The 18,880-nt window shown below is 35.7% G+C and overlaps 4 protein-coding genes across 4 annotated transcripts; 2 read left to right on the top strand and 2 right to left on the bottom strand.

Annotated features, from left to right (window-relative positions):
- Positions 1-798, top strand: EAE98_012446 (uncharacterized protein; the record flags this gene model as incomplete). Its single annotated transcript, XM_038960071.1, has 1 exon — positions 1-798. The coding sequence occupies one exon, from the start codon at positions 1-3 to the stop codon at positions 796-798; it is 798 nt and encodes a 265-aa protein (XP_038803579.1).
- Positions 799-1,930: 1,132 nt separating this feature from the next.
- On the bottom strand, positions 1,931-6,978 carry EAE98_012445 (uncharacterized protein; the record flags this gene model as incomplete). The annotated part of the gene is made up of 5 exons (XM_038960070.1): positions 1,931-3,541; positions 3,650-4,484; positions 4,595-6,021; positions 6,263-6,529; positions 6,658-6,978. 5 exons carry the CDS (start codon positions 6,976-6,978, stop codon positions 1,931-1,933), a joined length of 4,461 nt encoding a protein of 1,486 aa, XP_038803578.1.
- Positions 6,979-13,425: 6,447 nt separating this feature from the next.
- EAE98_012444 (uncharacterized protein) lies at positions 13,426-14,820 on the top strand (the record flags this gene model as incomplete). Its single annotated transcript, XM_038960069.1, has 1 exon — positions 13,426-14,820. The coding sequence occupies one exon, from the start codon at positions 13,426-13,428 to the stop codon at positions 14,818-14,820; it is 1,395 nt and encodes a 464-aa protein (XP_038803577.1).
- A 1,809-nt stretch (positions 14,821-16,629) lies between these two features.
- On the bottom strand, positions 16,630-16,962 carry EAE98_012443 (uncharacterized protein; the record flags this gene model as incomplete). Its single annotated transcript, XM_038960068.1, has 1 exon — positions 16,630-16,962. One exon carries the CDS (start codon positions 16,960-16,962, stop codon positions 16,630-16,632), a length of 333 nt encoding a protein of 110 aa, XP_038803576.1.
- Between the last annotated feature and the right edge of the window lie 1,918 nt (positions 16,963-18,880).

Below are 18,880 nucleotides of genomic sequence, written 5' to 3'. Positions count from 1 at the left end.
ATGGATTCTAAAATACCAATACACGATCACGACGATGAACCGGCTCCCCCATCATACATGGACTCTCTGTCCTCATCATCGGTATCTCCTGCAGCATCGAAGACTTCGGGACCCTCCGCCCTCCCATCTACGTCCACCTCCTACGGTACCCAAATTCAATCCCAGTTGAACCACCTAAGAACCCAATTCAGCTCCATCCAAACCCAAAAGTCTCTTCTCGAGCACGCACAAGAAGAGAAAATTCTTTCTCTCCTTACAACTCAAATCCAAATCTATCTATCCGAGTTTGCGAACACAGGTTTGAGAAAGGGAACATTGCTGTTGATCCCCGCACATTGTATTCAAAACGAAAAGGCACAACCGCTTGAGTTTGATAGAGAGAATCCTGGATATGACGTTTCTGTGGAGATAGGAGATAAGGAGAGTCTTAACGGTGGATCATGGTTCTGGGAGGATGAAGACATGGCAAAACGACTCGCAGAGGCTTTGAAACCCCGTCCGGAGCTACCTTCCAGACAAGTCGTTGCGAAAACAGATCCTAAAAAGGTTGCTCCCAGCCCAACAGGAAATATTAGCAGATTTTGGGGCAGGAAGTCAAGTTCGAAGAGCGACGAAAAACCTGTGTTGGTCGAGGATGTGAAAGTCAGTTCAACTGTTCTGGAGCCGAGAGATAAGGTACATATGAAAGTGAATGCAGAAGAGGTTGTGTTTGAATATGAAAATAGTTTTGGCCTTTTTGAAACCCAACGAGGATATGGCATTATACTTCATTTCACAATTATCACCACCAGAGAGTAGGCAATAATTCATAACAGAAAGATTCAGAGATGCTCTTCTCCAATGTCTTTTAAAATCACGATTTGAGATATCTAAGATATCACAGACAGTATATTATCCACTGTGGCGTTATGTGCTCGTGTTTACTTACCATTTGTTGCCCCCGAAGTGTTTACGCTAAAACAACTTTGGTATGCACACCAAATTTCAGGTAGATACAAGTAAATTCTCAACGGCACCGAAAGATTTTGAGCGATTAAAGGGCAATTTGATTCAGTGCATTATTTCTACATGTGATCAATGAAAAGTGTCGTCATATCGTTATGTGTGTTGATTGAACCCAGGCCCCCAAAAACAAGATGATGCATAAAGAGATTGCGTCAGTGAAAGTTGCGAGACTTCAACAGAGTCCCATAAGTACAGTGAAAGGTATATCGAATAAAAGCCCAATTTGTGAAATGAAATTTGAGATAACATAGTTGACAAAAAACACAACCATTTGGTTGGTGAGATGAATCAGGCGACCCGAGTGGTTGTGGTGACTTAAACATTCGTCCTGAATTTCACGGTATACACTGAGCGAGGTTCCCGAACGCATGAGAAAGGACCAGGTGGTTATAAGAAGTAATACTCGGAGCTTCAGTGCGACTGCCAACTTATTTGAAACCCGCACTCTGTTCTTGCCTCCGAGTGTATGTGTTGGGAAGGGAGGAGTGTATGAAGCTCCCAATTATTCGAATGTTTGATCTGTCCCAGTAGAGGCACATAACTCATAGTTGAGCTATGATAGATATACATAGCATCAATGTTGATACTTGAGTGATCAAAGTTGGTATAACTAGTCGACGTATCAATCTTCACATTATCACCCTGTTCCTCAACCTTTTAGCCTCTTGAGATTGGGCATCAACTCCAATTGAACATCATTCATTCCCTCTTTTTCCAGAAAGCGATCAGATTCTGTCCCTTGGCAAAATTGAAATTAAAAGAATTGTACGTGATCCAGCTCTGAAGACCTGCACTTCATCGGCGCGAAAGTGCTTGTGGGTTAGGCATTTCAAGTTTTCCCTTGAAAACCCAACGAAATCGTTGACGTATGACGACGAGCTTGATGATATAGATTCGACGTTCCCAGTGATTTTGAATTGCACATTTATAATGCTCCACGTCTCAGCAGCAAAGATACCATTTCTGCATAATGCATATCCTTTGCAAGTTGTAAAGGTGTGCGTTGGATATGGTCAACGATGTTTATGTAAGCACCGAGATCGAGCAAGGCGACCACGACCTCTATTTGTCGATTGACTATAGCTTCATGTAAGATCGGGGGGCCTATTCCTACTATGTCAATATCTGCTCCAAGAGATACGAGAAGTTTGACAATCTGCACCTGCCCGTTGACAGCTGCTGTTTTGAGAAGAACTCCATGGTCATCCCCATGAAGGTTCACGTCGGCATTGTGATCAAGTAAAGTTTGCAGGATGCCAACACTATCCCTCATAATAGCAAGGTGGGAACAAGATGCCACGATGGGACCATTATGTACTTTGTAACACCTAGGCCCATCAACGTTTGCACCTTTGTTGAGAAGAATCTTAACAATCAACGATGCGGCTGTGGCACTTTTGCATCCCCAAATCGTTTCCATTAATGGTGATGAAAGAACAGATTGCTCATTCTGAAATCGTCCATCAACATCAGCTCCGTGGTCAATTAGCCATTGGACTCGATAGACATTCCCGCAAGATGCCGCATATGAAAGAAGATTTTGACCCTTGATTTTCATATTGATATCAAAACCATGACCAATGAGCTTCTGAACTTGCTGAATTGACAGGGTGTCAAGTAATCCTCCTTTCACCTTGATTTCAGACATGCTGTCAACATTTCCATGTTCAATTGCAGTCAAAATAGCCGAAAAATAATCTTCTTCAAAGCAAGGCAATCTGAAGCTGAAACTTCGGTTGATATTCGCACCGTGCTCTAAAAGACACCTGATCATATCAAAATTGCGATTGCTGGCTGCGAATTCCATAGGCGTCACATGAAGTCCATCTCCATTGATATAGAACGTTGCTAATTTAGGATTCCCTTGGATAAAACCCCGAAAATAATCAACTTGGCTATAACGAGCTGCGTACAAAAATGTCGAACCGTTATAATGTCTATCGAAGGATGCACCGCGAGCCCCTAGAATTTTTAGGAGCGCTACTTCATTTGGGTACTGACGGAACTCAAGCCTGCGGGAATAACAGCGGCTAGTAATATAATGAACTATTGAATGCCTACTGCCAGTACGATCATTGAGTTCCCAACAGTTGTCAATGTCATGTATTGCCGGATCGTTAATGATCAATGAGCAAATGCCGACATTAAGAATATGCCCCGTCAGTGCCAAATATAAGGGCTCTTGCAATGTTTCCTCAACACTCTGCTCGTGAGGGCATTCTAGCACAAATTTGACAGCTCGTATACCATTTTCAACATTCTTGTTTGACATTGCAATTTTCAGAAGTCGGACCCTCAAACAGGGCGTAAGTGGTCCATTGTGCATCAATATGAAGTCGAAAAGTTCAGAGCTCCAGTGGAGAATATAATCTTCCAGGGCCATAATTAATGCAGCATGTGTTTTAGCTTCGTTGTTCAATAAGACAGTCAAATGACCAGAGTTTTCTTGCTTGAGAGCGACTTCCAAGGCGATTCGAACATTCTCGTCGGAACTATTGCTACCTGTATTGGCAACGGAGGATTTGAGAAAATTTATCTGCAGGATGAAGAAGCGTTAAAATTTTGTAATCCAAAGGGTAGATAAGAGTTATAGGCAACATAAAGACGCTTGCGCAGAACGAATTCAAAGATTTATTACTCGTACCATTTTATAATCTTTCTTGTGTATTGCCAAAGATAATGCGGTTTCTCTTTTCCACAATTCATTCGCTTCAGAATGTGACAATGGGCTGGCCAAAAGAGCTTCAGAAACATTGATAAGGCCAAGACATGACGTTATCATGAGCGTTGACATGGCGTTTACTTTATCAAAATCGTCTAGTTTCATTAATTCCGAAATTGTACAGGCGCTGTCCTGGAGGTGTTTTGGGGGGTGTTTTCCTCCCAAACAAGCCCGAAGCCAGATTGAGCGCCGAACTGATGGTGAGCATAATTCGATGATTGTTGGCATATCGATATCAGAAGGAGATATGTCCCAATGCTTCATCCAATAATCTGATGCATATTTGAGAAACATGAATCGACCTTCATTTGAGATGTGTGGCTGGCCTTCGGGCGATCTTATAAAGCACTGGTGTTTAGTGTTGTTTTCTGAGAACATTTTCAGATAGAGATAAGAGACACAGATCTCAGCTAAGATTGAATGAGAATCTAGTCGACTCAAGCTATGTTTCCAGCCTGTCGGTGCAGGACTTGAGTCTTTCGACCTGAGGAACTCTTTTGCGGTCTGGTGAATGAGATATACTCTCGAGTTGGATATGGAAACAAAAAGACCGCGGAGTCTTCGAATCTGGCTGGCGAATATTCCGGGGTCTTCAAGCTCAATATTTTCGAAAGATTGAGATCCGTCGTAGCACTTGTCTATATTGAGGGCAATATTAAGCTCGCTTAGTGTTAAAGGTCGCTCGGCCCCAACCACAATATGGAGTAATTTGGTAGCTTCTTGCTTATCTGGACTCTTAAGCAGAATCGCCTCATAGCTGGATTAATTTACGATCAGCACGAGAAAACACAAAATATGTAGAACGAAGCAGGCAGAACGACATCAATTTTGTTGGCCAACACAAGATCTAAAGTAGAGATTACTTACGCCTCGTCAATTGTAGAAGGTAATTCAGCGTCTAATATTCTTCTAAAGATCTTTTCCTGACTACAAGCTGTTGCGCTATGGCGTATCGTATCCATGATTAGATATAGCCAGAGATAGGTTCGATGTTCTGTGTCTTTTAGTCGAGAGCGGAGCCAAGTGTTAGTTTTCGGGGGAAGTTTGAGCTTATCCACTTCAGCGTCAATGACAAGATTGATTTCCTGTTTTATCATTGCCGTAGTATCCTCACCCGCCAAGCGAATTCCTGAAAATGTATTTGTGAGATTTTTGAATTGCTCTTCAATCTCATAGTAAGGCCTACTGGTGATGAGAAACTTCACCTTCAGTGGTGGTAAGTCAGTATGGTTCGCCCAAGTCTTTGAATCGGCAGTCAAATTTGATATAAGTGACTCAGTGGAGAGACCGAAACTAGATGACCGAGTGACTCTGTCATGTACACTACTCTTATACAATTTTTGTAGTTGTTCAAGAAAGTAATCTCGCTCGGAAGACTCGCACTCGTCTAAAGCATCCAGCACACATATTACATTTCTTGCATTTGGATCCATAGCTATGTTCTCCATGATAGCCCACATTTCCTGCACTGAATTCGCGATTTCAATATTGTTTTTTGCCCAGCCAGGCTCTGTATACTTCAGGAGGTGTTTTTGAGATGAAAATATCTGATGAAGTAGGGCAGCAAGGGCTTTCGTAAGGCTGCGTTGCTCTTTCGAGATATCCTTGAAAAAGAAGTAACATACGTCCGTGGTTTGTTCTGTTGCGACAAGGTTTTCATCAACGAGCGCTCTCGAAAGGACACTTTTGCCATAGCCTGGGTCTGCAGAAATCCAGAGAACGCCCGGCCCATTTCCTTGCTTCCAATCCATAAATGTAGGATGTTCAAGCACCCATTTGCACGTTCCTGGAATGCGAGAGGGATTTTGATTTTTTTGCAGTTCATACAGATTTCCTGTCCGAAATGACTGAAAACAAGCCTGGTAATCCTCGATCTTCTGCGAGGTGTTGAGTCCATTCGAAACCTTCTCTAGTAGGGTGCGTTGTTCTTCGATCGCTTTCCGGTGTAGATCACGATCAATGGCATGGATCAAGACTTCACATTGCAGGTCGAGCTTATTGATCTCATTGAACATGTTCTTCCAGTCGTTAAGTTTAAAGGTATCTCGAAGATGTCTAATGACAAACTTTCCAGAAAATTGGACAATTACTCGAGCTTCATAAAGTAAGATTTTGGTATATAGTTGAAGTATAGTTTTCTTTAGCTGCTGTTTCACTTTACTGCTCCGGTTTTCATTCGTGCTGGTCGGGTCTGAAACAGAGATTTCGAGGAGAGAATATCGATCTATGAGTGGTGGGATCTTTTCTAATCCTTCACGACATCCCGCTTTCTCTGTGATGGGATTGATCAAAAGCTAAAGTATTGTTAACATGTTGGCCTGGGCTAATTAATCACTTTGCACTCTGAACAGGAGACCGATTGCCATATGCCTAACACTGTTCCATACTAACATTGAGTTATGACTTAACACAATCGAATACAGACAGCCACAGGTGACAGAACCAAGGGATATTTTTCCAATCTTTGAGAGGATAGATTTTTCCTAGACGTGGTGACATGTTTTCATGCATTTATAAACAGATATGTCCACTTACAGGGAGAAACATGGAGACGCCAGTCCAAGCTACAGCAGCATGTGGTTCACTCTGAAAAGCGAAATCAATAAAACTCTTGGCTGCCATCAGAACTTTGACAACTTTCTCAATCTTATCCTCAGATCGACTGGAGGGAATTGAAAAACCATCCAGCTTTTTCCTCATTAACTGTACTAATGTATGGTTGGAGATTGGCGCATTTCGGCTATTGTTTCCCCCGAGCGTTGTATTTAATTCATGGAGAAGGATTCGAGTGTAATCTTCCATCTGAAAATTGCGGGGTTAGCAGCGATCGAATCTTTCTCACACAAATATCGGGAATCGATTCCACCACTGTACTCCATGTGAACCAGCTGATATCAAAGAAATCGGTCTGAAGAAATGAGAACGCTCACCAACTCCGGCTCCTGGACTTTCGAAGTGACATATGCTTGTAGCCAAAGGTCCTTCCACTCGTCTGATTTTATGGTCCCCCTGAGTTTAGTCTGGACAGTTGGGGTGTTCGTCGGATACACTGGAGCGCTTGGATGTTTGACTCCCGCATCCATGTTAGCTGGGCTTTCAGTTGGCTCCTGTAAATTAATGGCGGCAGCAGTTGAGGGTGCGATGCTCCATTTTGCTAGCTGTTCAACAACACCTGGTGCTCCATGAGGATCATATCTGGACTCCCCCCGCAAATAGCCCTTTGCTCGTTCTATTTTATTCCTGACGCCCATGATATTCGCGAGACCTCATAAATCCGCTTACCGATATGTGCCGCAAGCTTGTCGAACCGGTGGCGACGATGGTGTATCATGAAAACAAACCATTGCGATGTGTGGTGGGGCTAATAAACAAGGCTGGTTTTGGCCCCCAACTATACAAAATATAACCATCGCGTTTAAAGACCAATGACTTCGAAGAGGCTCCAATAGAAATCTGCCTTTGCCAGATATCAATGTCGTGAATTATATTTTATTGTCTTTGAGGTTATTAACAATCGGTTCAATTCCGCACATCGAAATGCACAGACCGTCTCTTTAAATTTATAAAACTACTATGAGGATTCATAATAAGTTCACTAAATCACTTACTAATATCTTATCAAATAAGGAATATATTGATAACCAATACACATATAATATAATCTTATATTATAAAATCATATTATTATATAATTATATAATATTATCTCTTATCAAATTGATTTATAATGAAAGAAAATAAAATAGAATTAGATAAAAGTATACAGGAAATCTTGCTAAATTAATTGATTATACTTTCTTTTTATTATCTAAAGTGATTCTATAAGATATAATTTAAATCGATTTTATTTATAAGTATGGAATATACTGGAATTTCATTATAAACTATATAAATCTAGAATATTCTTTAAAGAAAATCTAGAAAAAAGCAAGCAATTTATCTCAACTTAACCTAACTCTTCTAAATTGACTTCAATTCAATTCTTATTCTATATATTCGATTTATCCCTATAGCTTAAACTAATTAAATCTTTCATTATTCTTATAATAATATTATTCCTTTTTATTATAAAAGCTAACCTCCAAGAGGTTATAAGCCCGGCTAGTTTAAACTAGCTTAAAAAGGGAATTAGCTTGATTTAAGGCTGTACATTATATATATACCGCTATTGAGTTGTTAAATATTGAATTTTTCGAATTAATTTAATCAAATTTATATCAAAAATCACTGTATATAGACCCTGAGACCTACGTCCTTAAAGCTAAATCTAATTAAGTGTATAAAATTAGATCCCTAAACAATAAATTTATACTATATTGCTATTCATAGCGGGTGATATATCAATTCTCTTTATACCAAGATGCCCTAGTTTATTTAGTCTTTATTTTATATTAATTAAAATAAAGATCTAATTTAAGAAATGACTGGTCTATTCGATCCTCAAAACTAAAATCGATTTTAAATTGATTTATTCATTTAATCCATTTAAGATCAAAACTAGCTATACATTTAGACTAGTATTTAACCAGCATAAGACCAATTAATCTATAAAGGACTTAAAATAACCCCTGATATCAATTTTAAATCTAATCTTTTAAAAGACAGATCTAATTATATCGAATGGATTAATCGAATTAAGCTCTTTCTCGAAATAAATGGTTTTATACCATATATCGACGGTACAGAAGTTTTATCTAATAAAAGTCTATATATAGATAAATCAGAAAGACCTATTTCATTTGAATTAACTATAAAATATAATAAAAGACTTTCAGAATATTAGAGAAACAAAAGAAAGGTATTAGAAGCTATTAAATTCATAATTAGCTTTGAATTAGTCAAAAGATTTAAGAAAACTATGGCTAAAAGCCTATAGGATTTTATTAATAAGATATTTGGAGAGTCCTTTATTGAATTAATGGGAAGATACCTAAATAGGCTAATAAAATCTAATTATACTAGCTTAAAAGAAATGAATAAATATACTAATTCGATTCAATTATTGTATAATTATCTAAAATCGATGAATTTTGACATTCTGGATACCTTTATAGTATAATTTCTTTTTAAAGGCCTACCTAGCTCTTTTAATAATTTTGCCTCTCGAAAATACAAAGAATTAGCTAAAAATATAGTTAATATTAATCTGGATAAGCTCTTTTTCAAGCTAATATTTGAAAAAACTAGAATGTGATCTAATATTGACCTAAATGCTAATAAAATAAACTTTAATAAAGCTCCCTATTACAAGCATTACTTTAAAAAGAGGTATTTAGAGTCGAAATACTTTATAAAATATTCTAAATTAAAAACTAATAAAGGGGATAATAAAAAGCAATTTAAATTGAATCCAAATAGAAATTCAAATAAAGATTCAAAAAAAGATTCAAATAAACTCATCTCTAATAAACAATTAATGGCTGTAGATCATTATATAGACTTAGCTAATTAATCTCTTGGATCTAAATATAAATTTATATTAAATTCGGGTACTATAGAGCATTATTTATCTAATAAAAAATAGTTTATAAATTATAAGCCATTTAACAATTATTCTATTATTATAGCTAATAGGGAAAAGCTTTGTATTAATAATATAGGAGATATTCCTATTTTAATTAATAATAAATCAGAGGTGTTATTACAGAGAATGTATTATATTTCTAATATAGCCTTTAATCTTATCAGTTCGAATAAATAGCCCAAAAAGGGTGATCTAGCTATATTGTTCCCCCAGGAAATAAGATTGATATTATTTATAAAGAGGCTAATATATAAACTGCAGCTCCCTAACTAATTAATGTATATTACCTTAATTTTAAGGTGAATCCTAAATATCTTAAAAATATTAATATCTTTGAAATTGAAAAAGAATTAACTCAAAAATCGAATTTATTATTAAATAAAGTCAATCTCAATCTAATTTATAAGAGATTAGATTATATAAATAAGGATTATATTATTAAATCCTTGAATATTCAATTAGATATAGCTAAATCTGATTTAAAGGTATATAAATTATACAAATTTGGTAAATTCTATCAGAAAATAAATAAGGAATCCTTTGAAATTTCTGAAATAAGCTTTAAATTCAAAAAATTCAGTCTAGATATAACTGGACCTTTTAGAACTATAGGGATTAAAGATAAAAAATATTTTTTAGTATTTATTGATTGGGTTATTAAAGATTTAGGTATATTCTATTAAATTCAAATTCTAGATCTATAATATTCTAATAAAATTCTATAATCTAATTAAAAATCAGTTTAATATTAATATTAAAATATTAAGATTAGATAATACTTTTGAATTCTTTTCGAACAAATGATCAGATTTTATTCGAAATTATGGGATTATATACAAATATATTAATCTATATGTTTATTTCTAGAATAAAATAGTCGAAATACTAAACAGATATATAGTTAAAAGACTAATTTATATAATTAAAGAGAAAAAGATTTCACTCTATTTATGGCTATACCTAATTAAAGCTATTGCTTATATTAAGAATAGAACATATAATAGTTCTATTAATAATTCATTATTCAAATTAATATATAATAAGAAGTCCGATTTAAGTTATATTAGAATTCTAAACTCTCTTATTTATATTATTAATAATAAAAAAATTTGTAATAAAAAACTGAATTTTAGAACTTGGAAAGGTATACTAGTAGACTTTAATTTGTTTAATAATTATTTGATCTATATTCTAGTTAATAAGAGAATAATTAGCTTGAAAGATATTGATATTCAAGAAGATCTTATATACTCTAATAAATATAAAAATCAGGATTTAAAGCTATTAAAAAAAAAAGATCTCGAATTTCAATTTATTTAAGATAATATAAAGAATAAAGATACTACTAGTATTAATAGGTGTTAAGCTAATTCTGAAATAAACGAAAATAGCGAAAGTAACAAAATAATAAACTATGTAAAGATTAATCCCGATGAGTCTATGTTCAATGAATCTACACTTAATAAGGAAATAGAATCTAATATACAGCAATTTAAATGTATAAAAGATCTAATTCCTGATAATAAAGGCTTTGTTAAAAATAGAAAATATGTGGTTTCCTATTATGGACTTGCTTTTTCCAGGTACTTTAATTCAATCAATAAAGGGGTGAATATCGAAATAGATTAACAAGATCTTCAATTAGCTTTCGATACTAGGCTTAAAAATAATAAAAAGATCATTATTAATAAGCCAAATCGCATATTGATTGAACCTAAGACCTACAAAAAAACTATTAGCTTTTCGGAAAAGGAATACTAGCTAAAAACTATAGAATACGAAATAAATACTCTTGAATTCAATAGAACTTAGGATATTATTGATAATCCCAATAATAATAAAATCCTAAGGATTAGATAAATATATAAAATAAAGGATTCAGGTGAATTTATTAAATTCAAAGCTAGATTTATCATTAAAGGATTCAAATAGCTATATGAATTAGACTATATTGATATACATGTATCAATAGTTAAATCAATGATATAGAAGCTCTTATTCATATTAGTTTTCCAAAATGATTGACTAATCTATAAAATCAATATAATACTAGTGTTTATATAAGGTAATATTGATATACCATTTTTATTAAGTCCACTGGAAGGATTTAGTAAACTAAAAAATAAAGCTTTAAAGCTAAATAAAGCTTTATATAACCTAAAATAATCAGTCAGGATATAATATTATACCCTAAAAAACATATTAAATAAATTAGACTTTATAAATCTAATCTCAAAGAAATACATTTTTATCAATAAAAATAAGAATATAATTCTAAGTATATATGTCAATAATATTACTATAATAACCCCAAATCAAAAGATTATTAATAAATTTATTAATAATCTAAAGGAACACTTTAATTTAAAGAATCTAAATTTTATAAAGGATTATTTAGGTATTCAAATTGAAAGGATTAGTAATATATTAAAACTATACTAATCAGAGTATATTAAAAAGATACTTACTAGGTTTAATATACTAAATTCTAATCCTATTTCCATTTTAATAAATCCGAAAATAAAACTAATTTATAATAAAGAAAAAGCTAATAATAATAATATTAAACTATATCAAGAAATTATAGACTCTTTATTATATTTAGCTCTCAGAATTAAATTAGATATAGTATTTTTAATATCTAAATTAACTAGTTTCTTATCCAATCCTAATACAGAATATATTCAAGCCACTAAAAGAATATTAAGATATTTAAAAGGGACTATAAATAAGGGTATAAATTATACTAAAATTAAAAATTCTTATATTTAAGGATTCTGTAACACTGACTATGGAGGGGAGGTTAATATATATAAATCTACTAGCGGATATATATTTATACTAGGGAATGGGTCTATTAGTTGGAAATCTAAACTATAGTCAGTAGTAGCCCTTTTTATAGCCGAATCTGAATTTATTGCTATAAATCTAACTGCTAAAGAGACTGTTTATATTAAAAAGCTACTATTAGAACTTAATTTATATAAGTAGAATAAATTTCCTTTATATACAGATAATCAGACCGTGCTAGCGCTTGCTAAGAACCCTATATTCCACGAAAGAAGTAAGTATATAGCAATCAGATTTTATTATATTAGGGATATTATTAAATTAGGAGATTTAGATCTAATTTATATATCTACTAATAAACAGAAAGCTGATGGGCTTACTAAACCATTAGCTCGAATCAAATTGATCGAATTTACGAATTAGATCAATCTGAATTAAGATATATAATAAGATTGATTTAGTATATCTATTAAGAGGGTATGTAAGGATTTATAATAAGTCTACTAAATCACTTACTAATATCTTATTAAATAAGGGATATATTGATAATTAATACACATATAATATAATCTTATATTATAAAATTATATTATTATATAATTGTATAATATTATCTCTTATCAAATTGATTTATAATAAAATAGAATAAAATGAAATTAGATAGAAATATACAGGAAATCTTACTAAATTGATTGATTATACTTTCTTTTTATTATTTAAAGTAATTCTATAAGATACAATTTAAATCAATCTTATTTATAAGTATAGAATATACTGGAATCTCATTATAAACTATATAAATTTAGAATATTCTTTAAAGAAAATCTAGGAAAAAGCAAGCAATTTATCTCAACTTAGCCTAGCTCTTCTAAATTGACTTCAATTCAACTCTTATTCTATATATTCGATTTATCCCTATAGCTTAAACTGATTAGATCTTCCACTATCCTTATAATAATACTATTCCTTCTTATTATAAGAGCTAACCTCTAAGAACTACTGACTGAGGTTAGGTAGGTAAATGACAAACTCTATTTTTGAACACATTCAATTCTTTGTAATTTCCAGGCTAATGCAAAGAGCGAGAAAGTTCTCGTGGCCATGATCCATACTCGCTGGTTCTTTGGATATGCAAGGAGATATAAATTGAGTCCCGCAGTATGATACTTTTATAGCATGGATCGGGTACGTAAGTTACTGCAACGGCAGCGTCAACGGCCGCGTGTGTGCTTCTCCACAATTGGGACATGGCTGCCATAAGGTTTGCAAGCTCGTGACTTGGGGGACTCAGCTCTTTGGTATAATCTCATGTTTGTCCTCATGATGCGATCCTTTGTTTTTGATCTGTGTATTGTCTTTTTATCGCCGAACGAGCCGTATCACCATGTGGAACTCCTTGCCAGAGAAACGCCGTTTTGCTGTGATCTTCTCATCCATCACAATCATCGTACTTTTTGGCCTTGGTTCTGAGTACCGGTACTCATATCTTGATCGTCAAACACTTTTCTCCACATTCGGAAAGCCAGCTCTACCATGGATTGCTACTTCCAGTACTTTTTGGGCTTCGTTCGCTCCACTATTGGCAGCTGCTGCACCGCGATGCACACCCCCGGAGCTTAGTGGCAAAGCATATTCGATGAAGATTGGCAAGAGAAGAGCCGCGGAGCATATTATCATGGATGAAAAGGATGTCGAAACGATGCGACGATCCCATACTTGGTTCGTTGATCAACTTATGCAAAATGCCCCGAAGTTGGAATTCAAGAAGGGAACCCAGGGTATTGTAACATCTGCAGGAGGTGATTATTTCCCTCCACTTCTCGTCAGTCTTCAATTCCTTCGACGCACCGGATCTAAACTGCCCATCGAAGTCTTCCTTGCCACACCGGATGAATACGAACCATTGATGTGCGAGACAATTCTTCCCTCATTGAATGCGAAATGCCTCGTTCTTTCCGATATCATCGATCAACACGAGCTGTCATTTTCTTTCTCGGGATACCAACTAAAAGCATATGCGATACTATTCTCATCTTTTGAATCAGTTCTTTTTCTCGATGCAGATAACTTTCCTGTCTATTCCCCCGACGATCTATTCGCATCCACACCTTTCACATCAGAACATCTTGTCCTGTGGCCAGATTACTGGAGCCCGACACCCTCGCCAACTCTTAGTAAGATAATTGGTCTTGAAGGATCCATCCTAAACAACCGCCCTACAATCGAAGCTGGACAAATCTTAGTCAACAAGGCACATCGAGCCGAGGCCTTGTTACTCGCAGCATACTATAATGCCTACGGTGATTATTATTACCACCTTATGACTCAAGGAGGTGCAGGAGAAGGCGACAAAGAAACTTTTTCAACGGCTGCCCTCGTTCTTGGGAACAGTTTCTACACCGTCTCTCAATTACCTCGTCCCCTTGGTTCACGTGGAAATGGCGCAGCCGTTCTGCAAGCTGACCCCATGGAAGATGTGAGCTCAAGAGGAGAGGAAATCTCAAGAGCATTTTTCATCCATGCAAGCTGGCCGCCGAAGCTTAATCCGCTACACAATTACCAAGGTTCGAGGCAATGGGGTAGTGAAGAACACTCATTGAGTACTTTCAATGGTTTAGACGTCGAACTCTCAGCGTGGGAGTATATGGTACAAATGGCATGTGATGAAAGCATTGTCTTTAAGAGCTGGGGGAATAAAACAGAGAAAAGGGTTTGTGAGCAGACCAGGCAAAGCTTCAAAAGCATGTTTGGAGAGGAATATAACAAGTTGGGCGGGTGAATGAAGATTGAGGAATCTAGCTCCACTATATTTATGATTTGCCCATGGTGGCAATCCAAGCAATCTCTCAGGCAATGTGAGAGGTGGCATAAAACTTCAAATAATGTGTTGGTATCAACTTGGTTGATAAGTGTAAAGTACTTTAGTCTATTATAATTGTATTCGTTCTTGATCTTTATTATCTATAGGAAGCTAGTATTTAATATGATAGAAGTGCTAGCGCTAGTGTATACGCTAGTGCAATACAGTGCCCTCTTTAGATCACATGGTCGATATCCCGACATAATGATTGAAAGTTCACTTGTGTAGAAAGCCTCTAGACTTCGGATGAGCAAGTCTAGTCATTCAACAAAGGTAATTTCTATTGGCCAGCGATGGGCTCTTATTACAACCAGACTACTTGAAAGCTTTATCTAATCATTTCGCTTGCGAAAAGGTATACGAAAACGAAACGCTCAGAAAAACTCTTTCCATGGTTGCTGATTAAGCTTTATGGATAAAAAAGTTTCGAACATCTTTTTCTCGAGTTTTCTACTTACAGGCCGTCCGAAAATCCTTGAACTTGAACCTCAGGAGATCTAGTGTTGAAATCACTGGCTTCAGATATCAAGGAATTCGGGAACGAAGCTCAAGACACGGGTCCAAAACTGAGCCCAAGCAATTGCATTCATGTTCTCTAAGCTATATCGAAAGAGTGGCCCGCATTGGCACTTGTGAAGATAGGACATCCCCATACTATCTGAACCTCAAGATATTTTATCAAATCTCAGAGTCCGAACTAATTCGATTTTCATCATCTGAATGAGTGATATTACTCTGTGCATCTCAGCTGTCATTAGCCCATACCTCGTATTTTAAACATCTGCTCAAGTTTTATCTGGGTCAATCCACCAAGTGATTCATACTTGTCATTCTAAAGAACATTTCGAAAATCCCAAAAAGAGATCCAGAGGCCCAGCAGTCTCTTAGTGTAGCTATCGGTATGATAGTATATGCATTGAGCACACGCCCCACCACCTTAAAAGACAAGATTAGCACGTTGCTCTCATGCGATTTTTCCTGTAATCAAAGAATGGGGCTCTTGCTTACCACAATCCCTTTATATAATGCTACAAAATTTCCGTCACTGGCTCGCAAACTCCATCATACTGAACTTTCAAACTGGACAGCTTACATTCATTATCTGGATCTCCCCCTCTCATTCTATCTCCTCACCATCACCTACCTCCTGTCTTGAATACACCACAAATAGCATGCATGAGGCCGATAGTTCCATAGCCATTATATTTCCTCATCGGTACTCCATACTCAACTTCAACATCATTTACCGCCAAATAAGAATAACATTAACGGGAACAATTAAATTATGCAGGGTTAAATACATTTACTAACAGTTCAACTTCTTTGGTTAATTTCATGCAACGGCACGGAATGGGTGAGGATGGAAATGAGAGTTTGTTTGGAAACTTGAGAATTGCCAAGGGAGAACGTATCATAGAGATATCACATATCAGGTACATTGAACATGTTTTATTTGAGTTGTAGTAAACTATTGTTGATCAGAACCGTAGCTAATATCGGTAGTCAGTCCATCGCGAACCATGCAATTGTCTCGTTGTCTTCCGCATGGAATGAAACGCTCTCAACCGATTTCTGTCCCAAAATCCCATGCCAACCCTTTATAGTCTGCTATTCTACCCCTAACCTGCACTCTGCTCTCTGAAACAAGACTGTGCCGGTATGCGATGAAGCTATGTCACTTTGAAATATTAGCCAGTTCCCACAATCTTTTCTACCGTAAAAACATACTTATGCAGAATATGCAGGTAGTCCATGATTCTCGAACAATCCAGATGATCCCGGTAATAATCTTTGTCGTTCTCCTCCAGTACCATGATTGTCTTGCTTCGGAGCACGATCCGCATTGATAGACTTAAGCCAACGTATCAAATAAGAACCAGTTACTAGAACGAGCATGGCCATGGCGGTAGCAACAAAGGTTAAAGAGCCGATGAAAACTACACATGTCAGAATGGCGACTAGTATATAGAAGACATCTCTCAAAATTTCCTGCACAGCGGATAAACTTTGATCGGCACACCATTTTGCGCAGTCGCAGATGTCTGGGGGAGTAGGTGACATGTTTTATTTGTGAATTGAATAACTTAAATCTTGTTGTGTTGAAGGTCTCCTGATGAACGTAAAGTATCGAGTTTGGGAAAGCTTTCATGTTGTTTCGTAGTCGAAAGTTAATTACTGAAATCGTGGAGTCCTTTTATGTAGAAATGGTTGTGCTTGTACTGTTCAAATCTCTTGAAATTGATGAATGAATAGCCGAGGTACATAGAGATATAAGGTATCAAAAATGCCTATATGTATCCAATATAGTCCGATTTATCCAATAATAGAGCTGTATGAACTTCCTTGATTTTTATCCCTTGTGCGAGAAATCCTTGTTTTTTGATTTACAAATTGCTCTCATACCCCTCAGATATTGAATGAACTCTTCTCGAATAATGGATTCAGTCATTATCAACCAGATTTCAGAGAAGGGGAAATATGTAAAAACGATGCAGCCACCTAGTCAAACAAAACACTTTGTGACTCAACCTCCTGTATTACTATTGTAGAATCTAACTTCGATATATCCTAACTCTTTGAGTACATGATCAATTCATCACGGAAACTAAGGGGCATCATATTCCAGAATAAAGCAGGTATCAGTTCTAAGGGCCCGTTCGGATCGATTTTTTTTTATTGATGAAATCTCTAATAATAATTAAATAGCAAGGGATTTGAAATATTAATATTTGAATGAAGCTAATATATTTGGAATAATATTAGGATATGTAAAGTTGAGTTGAAAATGAAGAAGATGATGCTTTTTTTCAAATATATTGATTTAACTAAATCTCAAAAGCTACTGTTGATTACTGTATAAGAAAGGTTGAGAAAATTTATCACATTTATCACTTTAACATTATTAGACTTAATATTTGATTAGATCTATTGTTGTGTTCGGTAAATATATTTATTTGAGCTAATACATATTGGATATAATATTGTGTTCGGTAAACACTATATTGGGCTAATATATTAGTCTAATGTCAAAAAAAAAAATCGATTCGAACGGGCCCTAAGACATCAGATAAATCAATTGGATTTTTCGGACATGAAAGTGATTTGCTAATTTTCATTTGTGTATCTAACCACCTGAAGCCATTTCCGCTTTCAAATATGCCCTCATATATACCTCTATTCCAGGTCAAAAACGCGTCATCTGTTCATATTCAGTCCCAATCCACCTCTCCTGGTCTCACAGATCCACGTTGGATCTTTACGAACATTCTTTCCCTAGGTAATCGTCAGCAAGTTTTTTCACCATCTCCTCGAGAAAAAACAACCTTACATATCTAACCAGAATTTTTAGTCAACAATGACTGGCATTCTGCTTTGATTCCATCCTCTTTTCCATCCTTTTTTGCCAACGACTGCTTGGATTTTGCCTTTATATTGTTCTCCCATTCCCGATTCTCTTTGCGCTCCTGGATAAATGCGGCTATCAAGGCTAATATGGTGATGAATGAAGAAACAACAGTAAGTCCTATGATGATCCACGCCATTATAATGAAGAGATTATACCAAAATTCCTCGCTATCACTAGGTATATGCTCCAAATGGCTTGAGCAGTGCCAGTTGTCAGAAGGAGGTGGCACAGTGCTATTCTGTGGGCTGCTAGAAAGCGGAATTCGTGCTTTACAATGCCAGATGGTATTGATTGGTGGCATGATGAAGCTCTTTGAATTGATGCAATATTTGTCTCTGGTTGCTGTCAGGCTTCGTCGTTTAGCATAATTTGTTGAGGAAAAAGAAGAGATTTATTGTATTGGAGTTGTAGAGTTTGTAAATGGACGTGTTAGTTGTTGTTTGTAATAGCTAGTGCCTAGACGTGATGATGTTGTTGAAATTTAAGATGCATTAATCGCAGGTTGTTGGTGATTTAAATATTGAGAATCTTAATTGTACAGCCATCGTAAAGACTCATTCACTACGTCTAATT

Source organism: Botrytis deweyae (genome assembly GCF_014898535.1).
Source record: "Botrytis deweyae strain B1 chromosome Unknown BDEW_067, whole genome shotgun sequence".
NCBI classification, from domain to species: Eukaryota; Fungi; Ascomycota; class Leotiomycetes; order Helotiales; family Sclerotiniaceae; genus Botrytis; species Botrytis deweyae.
The sequence above is the reverse complement of the archived record's forward strand: the minus strand, read 5'-3'. Positions and strand labels throughout refer to the sequence as shown.